Source organism: Trichoderma ghanense (genome assembly GCF_004382785.1).
Source record: "Trichoderma ghanense strain CCMA-1212 chromosome Unknown scaffold_2, whole genome shotgun sequence".
NCBI classification, from domain to species: Eukaryota; Fungi; Ascomycota; class Sordariomycetes; order Hypocreales; family Hypocreaceae; genus Trichoderma; species Trichoderma ghanense.
In genome coordinates, this window is record NW_027395665.1 from 2,460,498 (window position 1) to 2,480,952 (window position 20,455).

General features: G+C 55.0%; 9 protein-coding genes across 9 annotated transcripts; 5 read left to right on the forward strand and 4 right to left on the reverse strand.

Moving 5' to 3' along the window:
- Positions 1–1,294: 1,294 nt before the first annotated feature.
- Positions 1,295–2,746, reverse strand: CCMA1212_003205 (uncharacterized protein; the record flags this gene model as incomplete). The annotated part of the gene is made up of 2 exons (XM_073700559.1): positions 2,313–2,746; positions 1,295–2,254 (listed from the first exon to the last, which is right to left on the reverse strand). Exons 1-2 carry the CDS (start codon positions 2,742–2,744, stop codon positions 1,295–1,297), a joined length of 1,392 nt encoding a protein of 463 aa, XP_073561162.1. The 5' UTR covers positions 2,745–2,746.
- Positions 2,747–3,345: 599 nt separating this feature from the next.
- CCMA1212_003206 (ATP-dependent rRNA helicase RRP3) lies at positions 3,346–4,849 on the forward strand (the record flags this gene model as incomplete). The annotated part of the gene is made up of 2 exons (XM_073700560.1): positions 3,346–3,534; positions 3,590–4,849. The coding sequence occupies 2 exons, from the start codon at positions 3,346–3,348 to the stop codon at positions 4,847–4,849; spliced, it is 1,449 nt and encodes a 482-aa protein (XP_073561161.1).
- A 327-nt stretch (positions 4,850–5,176) lies between these two features.
- Positions 5,177–6,873, forward strand: CCMA1212_003207 (uncharacterized protein; the record flags this gene model as incomplete). Its single annotated transcript, XM_073700561.1, has 3 exons — positions 5,177–5,184; positions 5,661–6,468; positions 6,496–6,873. 3 exons carry the CDS (start codon positions 5,177–5,179, stop codon positions 6,871–6,873), a joined length of 1,194 nt encoding a protein of 397 aa, XP_073561160.1.
- CCMA1212_003208 (Histone transcription regulator 3-like protein) lies at positions 5,266–12,039 on the reverse strand (the record flags this gene model as incomplete). The annotated part of the gene is made up of 5 exons (XM_073700562.1): positions 5,266–7,186; positions 7,259–11,298; positions 11,365–11,439; positions 11,506–11,597; positions 11,871–12,039. The coding sequence occupies 5 exons, from the start codon at positions 12,037–12,039 to the stop codon at positions 5,266–5,268; spliced, it is 6,297 nt and encodes a 2,098-aa protein (XP_073561164.1).
- Positions 12,040–12,115: 76 nt separating this feature from the next.
- On the forward strand, positions 12,116–14,476 carry CCMA1212_003209 (uncharacterized protein; the record flags this gene model as incomplete). The annotated part of the gene is made up of 6 exons (XM_073700563.1): positions 12,116–12,138; positions 12,194–12,320; positions 12,380–12,510; positions 12,568–12,877; positions 12,912–13,874; positions 13,934–14,476. The coding sequence occupies 6 exons, from the start codon at positions 12,116–12,118 to the stop codon at positions 14,474–14,476; spliced, it is 2,097 nt and encodes a 698-aa protein (XP_073561163.1).
- Positions 14,477–14,953: 477 nt separating this feature from the next.
- Positions 14,954–16,217, forward strand: CCMA1212_003210 (uncharacterized protein; the record flags this gene model as incomplete). Its single annotated transcript, XM_073700564.1, has 2 exons — positions 14,954–15,019; positions 15,162–16,217. The coding sequence occupies 2 exons, from the start codon at positions 14,954–14,956 to the stop codon at positions 16,215–16,217; spliced, it is 1,122 nt and encodes a 373-aa protein (XP_073561572.1).
- Positions 16,218–16,567: 350 nt separating this feature from the next.
- Positions 16,568–16,902, reverse strand: CCMA1212_003211 (DNA-directed RNA polymerases I, II, and III subunit RPABC4; the record flags this gene model as incomplete). The annotated part of the gene is made up of 2 exons (XM_073700565.1): positions 16,678–16,902; positions 16,568–16,592 (listed from the first exon to the last, which is right to left on the reverse strand). Exons 1-2 carry the CDS (start codon positions 16,887–16,889, stop codon positions 16,568–16,570), a joined length of 237 nt encoding a protein of 78 aa, XP_073561573.1. The 5' UTR covers positions 16,890–16,902.
- A 1,065-nt stretch (positions 16,903–17,967) lies between these two features.
- Positions 17,968–18,573, forward strand: CCMA1212_003212 (Adenylylsulfatase HINT3; the record flags this gene model as incomplete). Its single annotated transcript, XM_073700566.1, has 1 exon — positions 17,968–18,573. The coding sequence occupies one exon, from the start codon at positions 17,968–17,970 to the stop codon at positions 18,571–18,573; it is 606 nt and encodes a 201-aa protein (XP_073561574.1).
- A 765-nt stretch (positions 18,574–19,338) lies between these two features.
- CCMA1212_003213 (uncharacterized protein) lies at positions 19,339–20,257 on the reverse strand (the record flags this gene model as incomplete). Its single annotated transcript, XM_073700567.1, has 3 exons — positions 19,339–19,661; positions 19,821–19,957; positions 20,169–20,257. The coding sequence occupies 3 exons, from the start codon at positions 20,255–20,257 to the stop codon at positions 19,339–19,341; spliced, it is 549 nt and encodes a 182-aa protein (XP_073561575.1).
- Between the last annotated feature and the right edge of the window lie 198 nt (positions 20,258–20,455).

The following is a 20,455-nucleotide window of genomic DNA, read 5'->3' on the forward strand; positions in this document are numbered from 1 at the left end:
ATGGAAGATGACCGAGCTGTTCTGGCACGAAACGGGCCGTCCTGCGGCGTGATATCAAGCCATGCAAGATGAAACAGGATATGGCGTTAACTCTTGAGCATATCGGGCTGTGTGGGATAGGAAGATGAGTCGGCGATGGCCCTCTACAGTACAATGGGTGGCATGGCATGGCACATGAGATACAAGACAGCCTGGAGAGGTGCACAGCCGCAAGCATGAGATATTGCAGGGCTATTGCATTCGTATATCCAGTACGAACACGTCTTGCCAGAATCACAACTGCTCCCCAATGTGGCAACTTGCTGCGAAGCTGCCCATATAAGTCGGCATTGCCAAGTATCTGCATCATGGCTCCACGCAAGGCTGCAGAGCAGAAGTTCCTTGGAGCTGCATCACGTATAGTACTATTCTATGCCTGTTTCCATCCTACGCGCTAAGTCAGTCGACGGTGAAGCAAACTACATCATCAAAGCTGGTTTATGCTCGTGGAGGGCGTCACGGCTCATTGTACAGATGAGGAATGTAGAGAATGCAATGGAATATACCATCTATGCGGTCTACCTGCGGTGCAGTCACCAACTCCGCGGACTTTTGTCTGTCCCGGCAGTCTTTCATTGATGAAAATTTTTCATATGGAATCTGGTAGCATATGGCATGTATCACGATGGTGGCTTCGTCGCTCTTTGGGAATAGCTTCCTTGGTCTGGATGAGGTGCAGAGGTTATGCTCGTGACGCCGACCTGTGTAGAGTTCACGAGGCAATGATACGAGACAATGATCATATTTGTCAAATAGGTCAATATCACCATGATAGTACACCAGGACGATATATACAGTAAAGCTTCCCTTTATGATCTCTGTCTTAGGGTAGGCAAGTTGCGTGGACTGAAACCCAGCAACTCCAACGTGTGTGTAGCATTGACGTTCCATTACGCCCCTTTAAGCACAGGTATGGGCTTCTACCTCTCTCGACATGTATTCAAGATGTGCGTCACAGAGTGGTGTTGATGCCGAATGCTTCTCCCTTGATCGCGAGCAGATAAATTCCTGTACTGGTTTTGAGACGACGAAGTCTCCTTGGTGCGGTGCAAGTTCCTCATCGCTTAGGCGCCCACTTGCACGGACAGTATCAACCATATGCGAGGCCAAATAGGAAGAGCTATACGGTACAGGCCGTAGTGATTCGAAGTACATCTGATATCAACATACATTAAATTGTAGCCATTCGACCTAAAGACACAAGCCCATGCGCCATATACATTTCGTACAATGCTCGAAACATGCATCATCCAACTCAGTTGTTGCCAATCTCCTCCTCCTGGTCCTCCCACTCGCCATCCTCTTCCTTCTGCTCATTCACCTTGAACTCAGCATCGCCCGCCAAGCCCTCGCTGTCAAAGTCATCCACATCCATGTCGCTATAGTACTCGTAGTCGTCCTCGTCATCCTCCTCCTCCTCCTTGTCGTCGCCCTTGCCTCCCTTCTGTGCCGCCTTCTGCGCCTCCTTGGCCTTCTTCTTCTTCTCCACGTTGGCCTTTTGCTCGCGGCGCCGAGCCTCCTTCTCCTGCATCCGCTTCTCCCATCGCTTCTCCAGCTCCTTGATTTCCGCAGGCGACTTGTGTATGTACTCGTGCCACATGACCTTGCCCGAGCACATGCCCTCCTCGACCTTGGTCAGACGCAGCCGCATGCGTGGCCCCAACTCGACGAGCTTGACCACGCGCTTTTCCACATTTGCTTCCTCGATTTCCTCCGCTTCGCCGTTCTCCGCCGCGGCGGCGCGGGCTTTGGCGGACAGGACCTTTCGAGCCGCGGTGTCCTGGACTTCGACTTCCGCATCCGTGTCCACTTCGCTGCCGCTCGTCGCGTCCGAGACGTATCCGTCGCCGCCCTCGCCGCCGATCATGTAGTCTGCAATGTCTTCAAGCTTGCCCAGGTTGGGCATCTGGCTCCGTCGGCTGGTCTTGGTGTTCAGGAACTGCTCGGCGGCATCGATCCGGCGCAGCTGCTTGGAGACGCCCGAGCGCCGCGTGGTGATGGCATAGTGTCTGAAGTTGAGAATGAAAGTGCCGTCGTCCTCTGGCGACTGCTCTCGGTTCAGGAGCAGCACTCTGCGAATCGTCTTGATTGGTGTGGTCTGAGGGTTGATCGGGGGGAACATGGATGAGAAGACGGTGGTGGCTAGTGATTCGAGATGCTTGGGGACCTTTGACTTGGCAGTAGCGCCGGGGCGAGAGAATCCGTTCATGACCAGCTATTATTCGTCAGTATGCAACTCTAGCTTCAGCCGTAGCATTGTAGTTGGTCCTTACCAAAGGGGCAGAGAGGAACTCCTTTCCCATGCCCTTGGGATGTCTCTGGATCTTTTGAATGTCCTTGCAAAGAGAGTACTTCTCAACCCGAAAGTTCAGCGTAGGTCCTCGAGGCGCCAGCGCCACTCTCATATTCGTATTTCCCCCCTCTGATCGCGAAAAGAGCAGCAAATGTGTCACTCCCAAAGGACCGCACATGACAACGTAGTCCTTCAATCGGTTTCCCCTCCGCTCCTTCAGCCTGCTGGCAGTCCCAGGATCCATGACTTTCCTCACGTCGGCTGCGAGCTGGCTGACGCTTGAACCGACCTCTCCGGCGCCGATTCGAATGACCATGCTCTTGGGATCGCGGGCCGAAGCATGGCCGGCCGAGTTGGGCTGCGGGTTGTTTGCGCCCAGGTGGGTTCGCTTCTTGACTCTTCGCTTCGCCATGGCTGATGGAGTTTGTGGTGATTGACCCGGTCTGTCGACTTTTGGCGTTGAGATGGACGTCCAATTGACCCGTCAATATCAGAGGAAGAAAAAAAGTTCAGACAGGCCGAGCGATAAGCGCTTATCGGTGATGCACCGCCCCACCCAACTTTTTTCGAGCTTGGGTAGCCCGCTTATTATGCAGTTATACAGTCCGTCCACATGTTTTTGCATCTATCAAGCTTTTGCAACAATTGAACCAATCATGACTTCTTCGCTCTCAGCATTTTATCAGATATTCAGATGCTTGCAACCTTCAACTGGAACAGTCTAGTTCTCAAGGTCTTCCATAAGTCTGAGCAGTCGGAATCTCTCAATATGTCTTCTGTGGCTCTGAAGTTCATCTCGTACAACTCGAATCAGAATCCCGTTTAAAGCACCTTACGCTATATATGCATATTACAACTAGTCTCGCCCCGCTTTCTCGCTCTCGACAGGGTTCATCTCTCTGCATCCTGATTTGCTACCGCAACGTCGAACCCAGAAAAAAGTTGCTGGACAAAGGCTTCCATCTTCCTCCGTCCAGACAAAAGTCGATATCAAGAACACACAAACCGACACAATGAGCGGCCCAAAAAGGCAAAAGACTGCGCACGATGCGCCGCCAAAGCGCCAGAACGAAGAAGCTGAAGACAGTGCCTCTCAGTCATCTCACGATGCGCCCACCGAGGAAGAATCAGCGACTCTCGATGTCGCTTCTACTGCCGATGCTGCGGATGCGCCAGAGGAGCCCAAGACGTTTAAGGAGCTGGTAAGAAGATAACTTATATTCCATATTATAATCCACCAAGTCTGACATATTCTAGGGCATCGTCGATTCATTATGCGAAGCCTGCGAGTCCCTCAACTATAAGCGTCCCACCGCCATCCAGGCGAAAGCCATCCCCGTCGCCCTCCAAGGCCGCGACGTCATTGGCCTCGCCGAGACAGGCAGCGGAAAGACCGCCGCCTTTGCCCTCCCGATCCTGCAGGCCCTCCTCGAGAAGCCCCAGCCGCTGTTTGGCCTCGTCCTAGCACCCACTCGAGAACTTGCCGCTCAGATCGGACAGTCATTCGAGGCTCTCGGCGCCCTCATCTCGCTGCGGTGCGCCGTCATCGTGGGAGGTCTGGACATGGTCCCCCAGGCCATCGCCCTCGGTAAGAAGCCCCATATCATCGTCGCCACGCCCGGCCGACTGGTCGACCACCTGGAAAAGACAAAGGGCTTCTCCCTGCGATCCCTCAAGTACCTCGTCATGGACGAGGCCGATCGCCTGCTCGACATGGACTTTGGCCCCAGCATCGACAAGATCCTCAAGTTCATCCCCCGCGAGCGCCGCACATACCTCTTCTCCGCCACGCTGAGCTCCAAGGTCGAGAGCCTCCAGCGAGCCAGCTTGCGGGACCCCGTCCGCGTCAGCGTCAGCTCGAGCAAGTACCAGACCGTGTCGACCCTGCTGCAGCACTACATCCTCGTGCCGCACAAGCGAAAGGACACGTACCTCATCTACCTCGTCAACGAGTTCGCCGGAAAGTCCATCATCATCTTCACCCGCACCGTGTTCGAGACGCAGAGGATAGCCATCCTTCTGCGGACCCTCGGCTTCGGCGCCATTCCTCTCCACGGCCAGCTGTCGCAGTCGTCTCGTCTCGGCGCCCTGAACAAGTTCAAGGGAGGATCCCGCGAGATTCTCGTCGCCACCGACGTTGCCGCCCGTGGTCTGGATATCCCCGCTGTCGACGTCGTGCTCAACCTCGATCTGCCGCAGGACTCCAAGACGTACATTCACCGTGTCGGGCGAACGGCTCGTGCGGGTAAATCCGGTATCGCCATCAACATCGTCACGCAGTACGACGTCGAGATCTATCAGCGCATCGAGGCCGCGCTCGGCAAGCAGCTGGACGCGTACCCGACCGAGAAGGAGGAGGTCATGGCCTTCCAGAGCAGAGTCGAGGAGGCGCAGCGGGAGGCCAGGATCGAGATGAAGGCTTTCCTGGAGGGTAAGGGTAAAGGCAAGGGCAAGGGCAAGGCAAAGGCGGGCGGATCAAAGAGGAGGAGAGACAACATGGATGAGGAAGAGGGTTGAAGAAGATGCTGTAGAAGAAAGGAAAGGAAAAGCTTGTGCGGAATTATAGGCGCTTATCGTGTCAGGCAAACAAAAGGTGTTCAGGTGCAATTTACATTGTCTATATAAATTCTAAGGGATCGAGTAATACACACTTATCTAGCAATTCAACTCCAAATTGAGAAAAGGCATATCTTTAGTAGATGCTTGATGACTACGTTGAATTTGTTCGAAGCAGACAAACACACATCCTAAGCCTCCATCCCTCTGACCCCCGATCCAGTAAGCAGAAGTAAGTAGCGTAGCCTCCCTGTCTATCCTTCCTTCAAATAGAGGCCTGACGCGATGATGCTGTTGTTTGTGATATCGTTAAAAAAAGACGAAAATATTAAGACTTCTCCTCACACTTCCACAAAATTATCAACCCCCCTTCAAGCCTATGTTCCCATGTCGAGCGAATCGTCCGGATCTCGGCGGGGCGTATGCGGCTCCGCCATCTCCGCGTCTTCAGGCTCATCTTCATGGCCTCGTTCCTCATCCTCTTCATCTTCCTCTTCGTCGTCATGGATGTCTTTGCTGTGGTCACCCTCATGTTCTTCTTCCCCTTCCTCAGCCTCTTCGGCCTCTTCGGCTTCATCCTCCCCATGCTCCTCGTCGTCGTCGTCCTCTTCATCCTCGTCTTCTTCTGCCTCATCACCCTCGCTTTCGCTATCGGCGTCCTCACCACTAGTCTCACCACTCTGAATGGTGCGTCCAAGGTGCGGGAACATCAAGCTTGGCGGGACATCCTCTTCGTAGTCCTCCGGAACATCACTCAGGTCGCTGTCCACAGAATCCTCAAGGCTGTGCGCATCGTCGCTCTCGAGCTCTTCCTTGTCCTCGAGCTTCGAGTCGTCGTGGCCATCGTGGCCGTCCTCCTCGTATGCATGCGTATCGGGCATATCGGTATCCTCCCCTGCCTCTCTCCGAACTTGCGCGTCTGGCCCTTCGTCGTCGCTGTCAACATCGCTGACGCCCGCGTTGGGCGTCTGGCTCCCGCGCTTAGCGCTCGACATGCTCCCCACTCGGCTCCTAGGCAGTGCCGACTTGGGCGTTTCCAGAGACCGAGTGACCGCTTGCTCCGCCTTACGAAGGACGTCGGGCCTTCGGACTCCAGTCTTGCGGACCCGCGGCGCCGCCTCAGACTTCTCGCCTTCCAGCGGTGTCGCGGTGCCCGGGAGGTTGTCGTGAGTGCTTGGGGGATTCAGGATGTTGCTGAGGGAACTGGTTGGCTTAGATTCAGCTTGAGCCTGAGCATGGGCCGCAGCCTCCAGCTTGGCCGCAATCTCCTTGGCTTGGTTGCGCTCCTCAATGATCTTGCTCGGCTCCTGACCTGGCAGCGTGGCAGCTATGTCGACATAAATCTTGGCATAGCAGTCGTTGATCAGATCATCGATGCCCGCAACCTTCATCAGATTAGCATTGAGCTTCTTCAGTTCGATGGCCTCCTTCATGCAGATGAATGCTGGAATGTTGGCCTCGTCGCGAGTAGCCCATTCGGTGATCCGCTCGCTGATAATCTCAAACTCCTCGGTAGACAGAGACTTGAATGCATCGTCTGTAGGATGCGGGATGTCGTGAGCATCTCTCAGCAGCTTCAGGTATGCCATGCAACACGACTGCCACAGATCGACAAAGTGATAGAAATCTGCGCCCTTTTTCCGAAGCCGGCGAAGCAGCTGCTCCAGGTTGGTCTTGTCGGCCATGACCACAAGCAGATTGGTCATGAACCGCACGTATTGCTCGGTAAAGACATGGTGGCGGCCTGGGCGCTCGGCATCGCATTTCCACACATTCATCACCATGGTCTTGGTGAACATGTTCTCTCTAAGGATCGCAAAAGCGGCCTGCGCGGCCACCTTGTCGCTCACTTGCGCCCCGTGGCTCTCGTCAAACAGGATCTTGGCGTGGCGTGCAACGATCCGGTGCTGCCAGTTAGACTTGTCCTTCTCCTTGAGCTTCACAAGCGTGGGGATAATGTATTCTTCCCAGTCTTCGGGCTCTGAAAACGAAGCAAAGACATCATCCGGTTTGAATGGCACGCCAAAAGGCTGCTCCGACAGGATCTGGGCTCCTTCTTTGGCAGGGAGGTCCCCTCTGATCACAAGTTTGTGTACAATCGAGACGATTTTGTAGTGCGGCTCGAGGATGGGGTCGCTGTGGCGGGACCTTCTTGCGTTGTAGGCGACTTTGACAGCGTCTTTGAGCGCTTTGAGCACCGTATTGGTGCTGATCTTGGTCTGCCTGTCCTTGCTGTCGAGCTCTTCATCTGGCGTCTGATACATCTTCCAGTAACACTTGGCCAGCATGTACGGATTCCTGCTCAAAAAGGTCAGCCACTGGTTTCTCATCAAATCATAGCAAATTGCAAGCTGCACAGGGTCAACTCACTTCCAGTTCCCTGGCTTCCGCTCCATGGCCATTCTGAAGAGCTTCGCAGCAAACTTCCAGACTTTGTACTCCGTCATCTGCTCATGGAGGATTCGCTTGAACGTTCCCGATCCCATATTCTGAATGAAGAATCGTTCTTGGTCAGAGTGCTGAAATGGCTCCATGGCAAATGGCTCTCGACTCGAAGCGTACAGACGCATCCCAAACTTGTGGTACAGGTCGTGTAGCGGGTCTTCGTCGGTAGCCTCGATCTGTTGATATCGAGAATGTGACAAGGCCAATGTGTAGCAGTGAATTGCGTTTCTCTGAAACTTGACCAGTTCTGCCCGGTCCTTGTTCATCTTGTCAGCGGTCCACAGCACAGCCTCGTCCAGATCGTAGTCGAAGCATTCAGCCAGTCGGAACCACGACTCCCAGCTGTCTGAACTAAACTGCAGCTGCAGCCTCAAAAAGGTCGCCCCGATGCGAAGGTCATCCGTTGCGCCCGGTGTCTGACGTCGGTTCAGGTCCACAGCCTTGAACTTGGTCAATGCTATCATTCCAAGCAAGAAGAACCAGCCGTGCTTCGCCAAAGCGGCTTCCGGCGTATTCGTCGTCACAGTATCCACCGTCACCTCTCCGACCAACGCTTGATAAAGTCGAAGAGGATGGATGGGCTTCTTGACAAGTTCGGTGAAGTTGCGCAAGTTGTGGATCATCTGTGCCGTGGACTTTGGCTGGCCAATTGTCTGCTGCATATGGTCAATGGCAGTCTTGAGATCCGACTTCAAGAGGTCCTTCATCGACATGCGGTTCGCTAGGGTCATAACCTTTTCCACAAGCTGCATTGTCTTACGCTTCTCGAGCTTCTCGTGTGGACAGCCATGATCTTGGACTTCCCACGCTCCGACTCCAAGCTTGAGACCGTACAGATCGTAGACCACTTGCGGCAGATAGTCCTCCCAGTTTTCGATGTTCTTGTTCTTGAGCAGCTCCATGCGCATGACTTTGAGAAAGATCTTATTCGAAGCCTTACAACATTTTCGAAGACCAATCACTTGATGTATAGCGGCGAGGAAGTCTGCCAGCTCCTTCTCCGAATCGATCGAGTCATGGAGAGGCAGCGCTGCCCTGAACATGGTGAACTGAAGAGACCAGGTGCGCACCTGCATTTCTCGCAGCTTGGTGATGAGAGCTTGGAAAGTCGAGTTTGAGGATGGCGCCGTTTTGACTCCTATCTTGACCTCGTCTTCGTACAAGAACGCAACGTGAAGAATAGAATTCACCTTGGCAATGGCACTGCAGCTCGACTTGAGATGATCGTCATCGATAATGTCAAATGCGGAGGAGTCGTTCAAGGCCAATGTCAAGGCTTGGATTAGCAGCTCGTCGAGAGACTTCAAGGTTCTCATGTAAAGAAGCAAGCGAGACTCATCGGGCAGCTTGGCGTACTTTTCACTCTCCAGGTCCGCCACGATAAGTTCGATGCTTCGAAGGAGGCATGAGAACCGCTTTGTCGTGTATTTGATCGCTTCGTACGCATCGCCAAGTCGTGACCAGAGAAACAGCCTCAGCTCAGTGCTGCTGCCGCTCAGAAACTTCCACAGATCACGCATGCCCTGAGTTGCGCAATTCGATATGCTTTGCTTATTCTTCTGCTGTTGATGTTCCTCCGATTCAGGAGGAGAAGATGCCTCAGAGTCCGGCGATTCCTCAGGCTTCTCCGCAGATATACAGACGGACGAAGGGTTGAGGACAGGCTCCAGTGTCTCAATGACGTGAACGGGGCTCTCCATGCCTTCCTGGAAAAGGCTGAGGAAGAAATCCATGGTGGTGAGCTTGGATATTTCTCGGTCTGCCGCGGCCGGGGAGATTGTTGGCATGACCACGTTGTTTGGTAGAGTCATTGGCTCGACTTTCTCCTCGGTCAGGAAATCACGAAGCGACGTCCACAACAGGAGAATGTGCTCCCGAACTGGATTGTCCGAGAGCGATGACACCAGGACGGACGCCCACAGAAACCTGACGCATAGGGGATCAGTTGGGGGCCGATTCATCAGGCGCACATAAGCCGACGCCAAATCCAGCCACCGCTGGAGTCGGTACTTGGTCTCCATGCGGGTTGCATAATCCACGGCGCTGCTTGGGTTGGTGATTCGCTCGTAGATGTCAATGTAAAGTTCAAACACCATGGGAATAAGGGATTCCAGCTCCGCGAGGGCTTCCGGGGATGACCCTGTCCGCAGCGCCTCCGAAACCAGTGTGTAGAGTGATGAGTCGGCCGTGTTGAGCATCTGCACTACCGCAGTCTTCACATCGTCAGACCACTTAAAGGAGGCATAGCTCGAGCTCATCGTCTTCATCCACTCGAAGACAACATCATGACTTGTCATCTGCTCACCTCTCTCCTCAACTCGCAGCGCGAAATCCCTCAACCCTTTGGTCTCGTTGAAAGGAACATTCACGGCTTGATCCTCCGAGCCAGTCTTGGCATGTTCCAAGAAAGAAGAGAGCCCCAGCGTCGCCTGCTCCTTCTTGTTAAGAAGGACCATGGCAACATCTTCCTTGAAATCAGCAATCAGCGTGCGCAAATCTTTGGCTCCGACACGAGTGAACTTGGACGACCGATCTTCTGCCACGCACAGGTTGAGCATCTCCTCCAGGTAATCGAAGGTTCCTTTATCCTCGACTCCAATGACCTCCAGCAAGTGCTTGGTCATTGCAAACAGATGCTGGTCAGCCTCTTGGAAAGGACGCAGTTGGTTGGCTATCAATTTACTCGGATCGGGAACTTCTTCGGCCTGGGTTGTTTCGGCTCTCCTGCGGACTCTCTTGCTTCTCTTCTCCGTCACATTCTCTTCATCGGCACCGTCTGGGAGCCCCGCGGCGGATTGTGATCGCTTCCTTGCTGATTGCGTGGCGCTGGGCTCCTTTTGTGTCCCACCGGAGCCTTTGGCAGCGTCATCGGCACCACCGTCAGATGCTTGGCTCCTTTTCGACTCCCGAGGCGGCGTTGTAGACGCCTTTGCCTTGTTGCCGTTTGCATCTGAGACCTTTTTGTCCTCGGAAAGAGTGCCATTCTCGGGTCCGTTGGGGGCCTCATCTCGCGGTTCGTCCATGTCCGTGTCCTGCTTGGCATTCTGCAAGATCCGTCTGCAGATCTCCAGAGCATCCTTAGTGCTCTCGGCACATTTCATGAGCTCGAATCCGAGATCAGACCAAGACTCAACGTCCCTGCTCGCCATGTCCAAGTCGCTAGATATGGTAACACTGTCGTCAGCGCCGCCGTTGTCCAGAAGCTGCTTGCTGATCTGCAATTCCGCTGGAACTGATAACGTCGCAGTCGGGTCCGGCAGAAATGGAATGGGGTCGAGATGTCGTTTCAGAAGCGCTGGCAGCTTCTTCTTCATCCAAGGTGCCATTGCAGGATGCGACAATGCCATGTCATCGCCGAGGAGATTCAGGTATATTTTGAGCTGCTCGCCGGCCAAGCTTTCAGCAAGAGAAGGAGGTTCCACCTCCATCACAGCAGGATCATCGTCCAGCTCTATTGCGGCCTCCAGGCAGTATCGCTTGATTCTTCCGCTGTTAAGAGCGCCGGCAAATCTCGCAACTTTTCTCCAAAGCTCCGGATCTGAAGGATCCTGGTCCAGCGCAGCGGTCCAGCTGCCGAGGATCTTCTTTCCATGGTCGCTGGAATAATATAGCTGTAGCTTGCTGCCCCAATCAGGATCTGCATCTTTCTCATCCTTCAGCTTGTCCAGATAAAACTGCCCATAATTCTTGTAGGAGAGATAAAGCGCAAGCGCAAGATTGGCAGCTACTCCATCTGCGCCGCCCGCGGCCACATCGAGTCCGTCCGCGAAGAATTCGGGTGCTGAGGTTTCTGCCTCGCCATCAGCCTGTAGCTCCGCTCGTTCGTAGTCGGTCTTCGCTTCTCGATACTTGAATATCTCGGACTCGAAGAGCTCGTCGTAGGCGGCACTGGCTGCTTCGCGGGACCGCAAGCCTTGCGCGTGGAGCTTCAGCGCATTCTGGAAGCGCTTGAGGGCTTCGTCTACCTGCAGCAAGGGTTAGAATCGTGGCCCACCCCGTGTCCATCCATCGGGTGCACATCTGCAACTTACGTGAAGCTCCTTGGTGGTATCGATCTGCTCGTCGAGGTTTTCCTCAGGCTCGAGGTTGATGGCCTGGAACGCGGGCTGCGGCACAGGGTCAGGTCAGCACATTACCGTATGCACAATACAATACACAGCAATCAGACGCACCATGATCGCAAGCGATATGCGGACGCTGACAGAGCCAGCATTCGCGGAGTCGTGAGGTGAAGGTTGGAGGAAGTTGGGAGTTTCATCTGGCCCTGAATGACGTTTGAATACCGATTCAACTGGCGCGTCGCGTAAATTCGATTCAATTGGCCCCAGCCGAGGCGATAAGATCAAATCACAGCAGGCCTGCAGTGACTCGCTCGACACTTCAGCGCGGTGAGTCCACTGTAGCCTGAGGGGAGGTGGCGCACCGGCCGCTGACTAAGAGCGCTGTGGCCGCCACTGCAGCCCCTGTGGTGCACCCACAAGCCCCCCCGTGCCTGGCCTGTCTGGCATCGAGATACCGGTATGTACATGTGCGGTACACGTGCAGGTGCCAGACCAGGGCGGAACCTTGGAACGCCGGTCATACGTGGTCAGTGTCCAGCCCCAGAAGCCTCGAATCCTTGCTCGAAGCTCAAACAGCTGCTCCAACCACCGCCTGCGCAACTTCCAGCTCTGCATCTGCGTGGACCGCTGCAGCCGCTCTTCCATGGTTGCCGCAGCCCTCAATCGCCCTGGAGCAGCTCGAACCCCTTGATCGCGCAGCTTCATCAGCCCCGTTGCCGCCATGGTTGCGCCGGCAGTGCCTGAGTGAGCCTCCCGCCATGCACGCAGCTCCAGACAAGGGCGCCTAACTCTTGCCCAGGTTAACCGAGGACATCCTCCACGAGTCGATCGACGCCCGGACAGAACAGCTTGCGGCGCTGCGAGAGCTGGGTCCGCCGGATCTGGTCCATCTCGTGAAGCAGGCCGTGCGCAATCCGGGAAAGCAGGTTAGCAACGGCGACGATTTCGAGGCACGAGACAGGCAGCTAAAAGGTGTTGATTGCAGACCGGCGTCTACCATCACGTCACGGGTGTCGATGCGTCGTCCTCGGCAAGTCTTGCGGCTTATATCAACACACTGACGTACCGAGACCACGACCCAAACACAACCACCAGGATTGTCGAGGGTGTGTACTGGTAGGTGGCAGAGACGATGCGATGGCTACGAAGCATGGGAGTGCTGACAGCGCAAAGCTGCTACAATGCGTTCTCGCGCCTGGACATGCGCGTGCATGTGTCTATCCCCGGAACCGTCGAGAGCTATTGCGTTGACGAGCGAGGCGAAAAGCGAAAGGCGTCGGACGACCTGTGGCTGGAGACGTACCTCTGCAGCGTCTTGAGGGCATATTCCTACGCCGATGACGGTAGCGGAGACAGCATTCGCAAAATCGTCGGCGTCCGCAGATTCAATCCCGTCACCAACACAGAGACTGAGCATCGATTCCTTAACGCGGCCGAGCAGCTCTTCTTCAGAGGCAAGAAGATGGATCGAATCGCAGGGTCTGTCAGCAGTCAGCTAACATCACGTAGGGTGGCAGCTTGGATCAGATTCCATCGTTCAAGTCCCTACCAATGTGTCGAATCATCTTACCACCGGACTGCTCAAGTACCTCGAGACTACCGGCCGATACACATCCGGCATCAACCTCTTCGAGAAGCTCCGAACTCAAAGTGTCGAAGTCGCCTCACTGCTTGCAAAGGTGCTGTTCATGGGCAATGAGGAAGTGGCAGGAGTCAAGGTTCTGTACCAATCGCTTCAGCAGACCCCCATGGACTACGTCATGCTCGATACGCAGGCAGACTTTCTGATGAAGAAGGCGCTCAAGGCCGACACGCTGGAACTGAAGGAGGAGAGGCTGAAGATGGCCCTCGGGTGCGCAGACCGCGGTACCATCGCTGCGCCAAGCGAGTTCAGCACCTGGGCCAGACTCGCCCAGGTCTACGTTGCCATGGAGGATTGGGAGAATGCTCTGACAATACTCAACTCGTGCCCCATGTTCACCTACCAGGACAAGGACTCTCCCTTGATGCCCGAGCCGAGAGACGTTCACCTCCCTACGCTGCCCGAGACGCGCCTTGACGAGATTGACAGCGAACCTGAAGCTAGGTATTCTGAACAAGTCGATCCGAGTCTGCTGAGCCTGCGGGCAGCGTCTTACCGCGGCACATTCAAGAAGGCGTACAGCATATTGACTGAAATGACATCCAAGATTGGTTGGGACCAGCTTCTCAAGATTCGCAGCAATGTCTTTGTCATGGAGGATGAGTACCGTACAGAGAAGCAAGAGGCTACCCAGGCTGCTCAGCCGATGCGGAGTCCGAGTATGGATGGCCTCCGGGGCAGCCCCGACCCTACCACGAACGGGGACGAGGGCTCAGAGAATGGCGAGAAGCCCGCCGAGCCAGCCGCATCCACACTGGCACCCAACGGAGAGAACAGCGGAGTCGAGAAGCCCTCCAGTACCGCAGACCCCGACGAGGTCAAGGCCGATGCTGAAAATGTGAGTCGATTTGCGCGCGCTGAGAGGCATTGCTATTTGCTGACACACCAGGGGCATAGGGCACCAATGCTGACGACCATCTCTCCAAACTAAATACTAAGCGATTGTGTGAGCGTTGGCTCGACAGCTTGTTCATGGTTCTCTACGAGGATCTGCGCGTCTACACCATCTGGCGCACGCAGATGGCTCAGTACCGCGCCCAGCAGATCCAGTACAAGAAGTCAGCCGAGGAGTGGGAGATACTCGGCTCACTCGCGGAGCGTCTGCAGCATTTCGACGAGGCCGCCGAGGCATACCGGGCGTGTCTGTCCTTACGCTTCAGCCCCAAGGCCCTGGCAGGCGTGCTGCGCGTCTTTGAGAAGACCAAGAGCACCAGGGAGACGGAGGCGGCGGTGATTCGGCTGGTTACCTGGCAGTACAGGTGGTACAGCGAGTTCAGCCCTGAGCTTCTTCACACGATCCGGACCCTGATTGAGGACGAGGGCGCCGTCAAAGTCCGGAGCATCATCCAAGCAACAAGCCTCCCACAGAACGTTCTCGACCTGACGCACCACTACGCCGCTCTATGTGCGACATTTCGCAGCAGCGGCACCGACGGCTAATAGGGGGGGGCAAGGAATGGCTTCAAATGGGGACTGGCTGGGACTGAACTTGGGCGGGTTTTTGAGGAATCAAAAAGAGGTGCATGTTCGAATGGGACTATGGGCTAGCAGTGAGAAGTTTGTCATTATTTCTGCGGATATCAAACAGCCATGCAACAGATACGCGTTACTTGTACGGGGTAGTTGTAGGTATAGTAGTAGAACTTGAAGTTGAGGCTGCTTATATAATACTTGAGGATGGAAGCTTGGAGTTGAATCTTCACACGTCACCGCGGGGCTTTTCCGCCTTCGGTACCTTAGTTTTCCAGTGAACAAAGTTTGGCAGCGGGGCGGCTTTTTCATCGCCGGACTTGCCTGTACCCAATTTTCTGGCTCGATCACCAAGCTCTTCCAATCTCTTTGCTTCCTACATCCTTCATAGTGTTTCCAGGCTTCGGATCTCCTACGCGGCAACTCATTGATATTCCGAGCTTCGAGATGGCCTCATCATCTACTGGCGGCGCCCCCGCGATGACGGCATCGTCACCACCCGTCGTCGTCTGCGTCGGCATGGCAGGCAAGCTTCTCTCAGCATCGACCGTCTCATGCTCCCGATTGTTCAATCTAACCCAGGGAACCTCTCCCACCCGCAGGATCCGGAAAGACGACCTTTATGCAGAGAATTAACGCCCATCTCCATTCAAAGGGAACGCCTCCCTATGTCATCAACCTCGACCCCGCAGTCCTCAACGTGCCCTTTGAGAGCAACATCGACATCCGAGATTCAGTCAACTACGAGGAGGTCATGAAGCAGTACAACCTGGGTCCCAACGGCGGAATATTGACGTCGCTGAACCTCTTCGCCACAAAGGTCGACCAGGTGGTGAATCTGCTGGAGAAGCGCGCAAAACCCGACCCCCAGAATCCCAATCGCAAGCCCATTGACCGGATCCTGGTCGATACTCCCGGCCAGATCGAGGCCTTTGTGTGGTCAGCGTCGGGAACCATTCTTCTGGAGTCGCTCGCATCGTCGTTTCCTACCATTATCGCCTACATTATCGACACGCCGCGGACGGCTTCAACGTCGACGTTCATGTCCAACATGCTCTACGCCTGCTCGATTCTCTACAAGACCAAGCTGCCTATGATCCTGGTCTTCAACAAGACAGACGTCAAGGACGCTTCATTTGCCAAGGAGTGGATGACAGACTTTGAGGCATTCCAGGAAGCTCTGCGCCGCGACGAGAACTCGGACGTGTTTGGCGGCCAAGAAGGCTTCGGAAGCGGCGGAAGCGGCTACATGGGCAGCCTGCTCAACTCCATGAGTCTGGTTCTGGAAGAGTTTTACTCGCATCTGAGCATGGTGGCCGTCAGCTCCCGTGTTGGAACTGGCATCGACGAGTTCTTCGAGGCCGTTGAAGAGAAGCGCAAGGAGTTCTTGGACGACTATCTGCCGGAGCTGGAGCGACGGAGGGAAGAGCGGGAAGAGCGGAAGAAGAAGAGCCGCGAGCAGGAGCTGGAAAAGATGATGCAGGGCATGTCGGTCGACGTCAACAATGTGGCCGAAAAGGGACCCGTCAAGGTCGTCGCCGCGGACGATGACGATGTGGACGTGCCAAGCGACAACGACTCCGAGGACTCCGAGGACGATGAGACGACCGCGGAGGGCCTGCAGGCTAGATATGCGGCTGCCGTGGACGGCCAGGACCAGGGCATCTTGGGAGACGCGAGTTTTGCGAAATACCTGCACAAGCAGCGGTAACGCAAACGTGGGCTTTCAAAGGCGTTGCGGGTATTTTAGGCGTTTTTGGAATATTCAGGTGAACACATCGGGTGCGCAAAAGGGACTTGGACACGTTTGATATGGTAATCATTTGAGGTTGCGCCAAAGCAAGAAATACAGGCGTCTCTCGAGACGCGCACGCAGAACAAGTAATATCGAAAAATTCCCCAGTCATGATAATCTGACTCCCTGAGTACTCTTGATGATGCCTGATGATTCTCCCCAACTCCTCGTGTTGTCTATGTCGTTTCATTGTCTTTTGAACGCCCTTGATATCGGTATTTCCGCGTCCCTCTCGCCGTCAAACGTCACTCTATTCCATTCATCGCCTATCGAGCCTCAAACTGCACCATTCTGAAAACAAAAGTCAGCAAAGCCCTCGCCTCACCCCAAGCACAAGGCAAGAGTCCAACGGGTTGGGACAAAAAAAAAAACTCACCGCTTGGTCCGCTCCTTGTACAGCACCCTCCCCGCGCAGTGCGGGCACGCGACCAGCGCGTCCTTGCTGAGGGTGACGTTGCCGCCGCAGTCGCCGCAGATGTAGGTCATGACGGAGCGGCTGTCGTGACGCTCGCCGCCGGTCGCGCCGCGGGCGATGGCGCTGGCGGAGGAGCCGGTTGCGGTGGGGACTTGGTATTCCTCGCGAGGCATCGTTGTTTTGTGTCTGGTTGTGAGGGATTCGGGAAAAATAGATGGAGATGAGGAGCGAGAGTTGCGGGTTTGACGTTGGCGGATGGGAGGGATGGTATGGTATGGAATGCTGGATGATGGGCGACAGTATGGAGGAGATGAGTGGTTGAGAGAGAGAAAAGTGTGGCGGTGGAGGAGAATTTTGTCCGGCAGAATTAGGCGGTGAGTAGCCTGGGAGCAGTGCCTTACGTGAGTGGGAAGTTACTGGAAGCCTTGCAGTGGTTGGTTCTCAGTTCATGTCATCAATTGACTTTCTGTCTGCGGAAACAATAGTTTAGCAATTCAACAGTTGGTTCAATTCTTTGAACTCGACTCACTTCTGTTGTACCTAAACACTGAAATTGCAATCTTTGGGTGGTCCGTCTTTCCAGATTAGACCCAGTCGACCACAGTGTTGCAGCAGCAGTCCGCGCCTCTTGGGTGCTTCACATACAGACAACCTCGGCAACTGACCAACCTTTGCCGTGTCAAACAATCCATAGATACAACCGCATCCGCTCTCCTCACCCGTTCCACGAGAATCGTCCATCTACCGACCGACTACTGCAGGGGCCCGACAACCACAGAAATAATATTACCAAAGTACCATGTCATTGAATCGCTGCCATTGAAGCAGTACATCGAAGCTGCTTGCAGACCGAAGGAGCGGCGTGTTTGCACGGGCGCATGTTGGTGGTGGTGACTTTAGCCGCACGTACTACCGTATTCTTATTATTAGCGGTTGCTGGGATCTTTGTCGATTTACCTTTGCGACAACAAGCTTCGATTTCCGCCGAGCTTTGAGGACCATGCCCTGCGATTCTGGCTGACCGTTTGTCCCTTTTTTTTTTTTTTTTTATCGCGAGCCAAGCTTAGAAAGCAGAGCAACAGAAACCAGGAGAGGGACGAATTGCTTCCCTCTTGTCTCTTGTCTCTTGCGACGAAACATCATCCTACTCTCTATCCGCCGGCGCACCACATTTACCGAGGCACCAAGACGTCGCAAAACACCAAAAACCACCACAATCAACAAGAACCACACAGAGAACAACCGGCCAAGATGCACACCTCGTTCGACCCGTCCCTCCCCCCTCCCACAATCCGCGAAGAAGACTGCCCCTTCTGCGCCATCGCCGCCGCGCACCCGCCCTTCGACCCCATCGACCCTCCTCACCCGTTCCCCTCGCCTCCCTCGGCGCCCACGTCCTATGTCGTCCTGTCGACGCCCGCGCTCATCGCCTTCCTCGACATCCTGCCCCTCAGCCACGGCCACCTGCTGCTCTGCACGCGCGCCCACCGGCCCAAGCTGACGGACGTGACGGGGCCCGAGGCGCGCGACCTCGGCGGCTGCATCCGCCTGCTGTCCGCGGCGCTCGTCCGCGCCACGGGCATCGCCGACTGGAACGTCGTCCAGAACAACGGCGCCGCCGCCGCGCAGGTCGTCCCGCACATGCACTACCACCTCATCCCGCGGCCCGAGATTCGCGCCAGCGGGCGGTATCGCGAGAGCTTCACCATGTTTGGCAGGGGCCAGAGGGAGGAGCTGGACGAGGATGAGGCGGAGCAGCTTGCCGAGGAGCTGAGGCAGCAGATTGCGGATATCTTGAGGGAGGAGCAGGAGGCTGGGGGGAGCTTTTTGAATAAGCCTCCCAAACAGAAGCTGTAGCTGGTGGATTGTGTCGACTTTCTCTCATTGTTTTCTTTGTCTTTTATGTTGAATTGCGCTTCTTTGTCTTGTTTCGCCTTGTTGGGTTTCTTTGCGAATATCGAAGCGGCATGCATACGATGGCTCGAGTCCGAAGGAGCGGCTAGAACTTGCAAACTCCTTTTTCTGCACGGAACTGCGTTATACTGGAGCGTTGTCTTGTTACGCTGAGCGCATAGATGGGAGTACCTACCCATTCGATATCCATACACCAGATTCTGATTGTACATATTGTTTTGTCACTGTAGTGAAATGATTGATCTCTCGTCGCGTTTCGCCATTGATGCGGAAGCTGCCGTACGTCCCAAAGTGTGACCTTTCACAATCTGCTTTGAATCAATTAGAACAAACAACTACAAAAAAAAAAAAATCGCCACCAATTCAGCTTTCAGCGTGTGAATTGCTCTTCATATCGATTCAAGGACTCCTCGCTCGCTTTTTGTATCAAAGACATGCGCGTTGGCCAAGCATTTCACAGCACGTCTTCACTCTCAGCTGCACGGCACGGGCCGACAAAGAAACAGTGAGAAAGCGCCGAGCGTCACAGGCATACCCGCAGTGGCACTCCGTCCAAACGTCGGTCGGCATCACTTTGCATCCAAAATGCTAACGTACATGACTGGTAGATGACAATCATTATTGTTCAAGGCCAGTTTAACCCGTCGCCCGTCCAGATGACCCCAACGTCGCCAAGGTGCAAGGCCCACAAGACATCACACAGCCTCTTTACTCGTCGCCTCCAGCAGTTACCGCCTTGGGCTCTGGCGTGTCCGCCGCCTTTGCCGCCTCGGGCGCCTTGACGGCCTTGGCCGGGGCGGAGGCATCGGCCGTTTCCTCATCAGCTTCGGGTACGTCGGCCTCTTCGGCGTCGGCCTCTGCTCCGTCCTCCCCCTCCTCCTCCTCCTCCTCTTCCTCTTCCTCTTGCTCTTGCTCTTGCTCTTCCTCCCCCTGCTCCTGCTCCTGCTCCTGCTCTTCGGCGGCGGCCTCGCCGTTGGCTTCTTCCTCGCCTTCTTCAGCGGTCTTGCGCTTCTTGCGTGGAGGTTGCTTGCCTGCTCAAGGTGTTAGTCATCGTAACGTCACGTTGGTCGATTGGTATCTTGGTGTGGGAGGAAATGAGAGGGAAACAGCAGTAATAGTGAGTCGTCGAGACGACCCGCCTGCTGCTGTCGCGGACCAAGGGCAACGGCGATGATGAGGGCGTCACTCACCGTTCACTGGGGCATCCGCAGGCTTAGCCGCTTCTTCGGCATCTCCCTCTTCCTCCTCGTCACCCTCCTCCTCCTCTTCCTCCTCCTCTTCTCCGTCGTCATCGTCGTTTTCCTCTTCGTCGCCGGTGGAGACATATCTATCAAGGAAGTATATTAGCACAAAATGTCCCCAATCGATGACGTTTTGGTGGTGGAAGCAGCCAGTAGCCATCGAGACCGGTGCCAGAGTGCGGTGCAGGCTGTGCGGAACGCGGCCAGCCGCAACGCTCAATTGACACCCGCGCTCATCTCGCTCTCACTGTTCCAACAATGATCGATAGCTGAAACGGAGTGCTTCTCGTCACTAACTCTTCTTCCTCTTCTCCATCGTCGTCTTCGGGGAGAGAGACGAGCTCTTCCTCGTCCTCCTCGTCACGGGTGCGCTTCCGGGTGGACATGGTGTGGGATTTGCGTGTAAGACGGATGAGATACTGTAGAAAGGTGGCAAGCAGGCGCAATTGGGAGTGATCGAAACTGGGTCGAAAGACGCTGGGCAGTCCGAAGTAAGAGGGGCGAAGGGGATGCCTTTTATATGCGAGGCGGATCAAAGAAAGAGAAGAGAGAAGAGAGGAAGGGGAAAAAGAAAGACAAGGTAG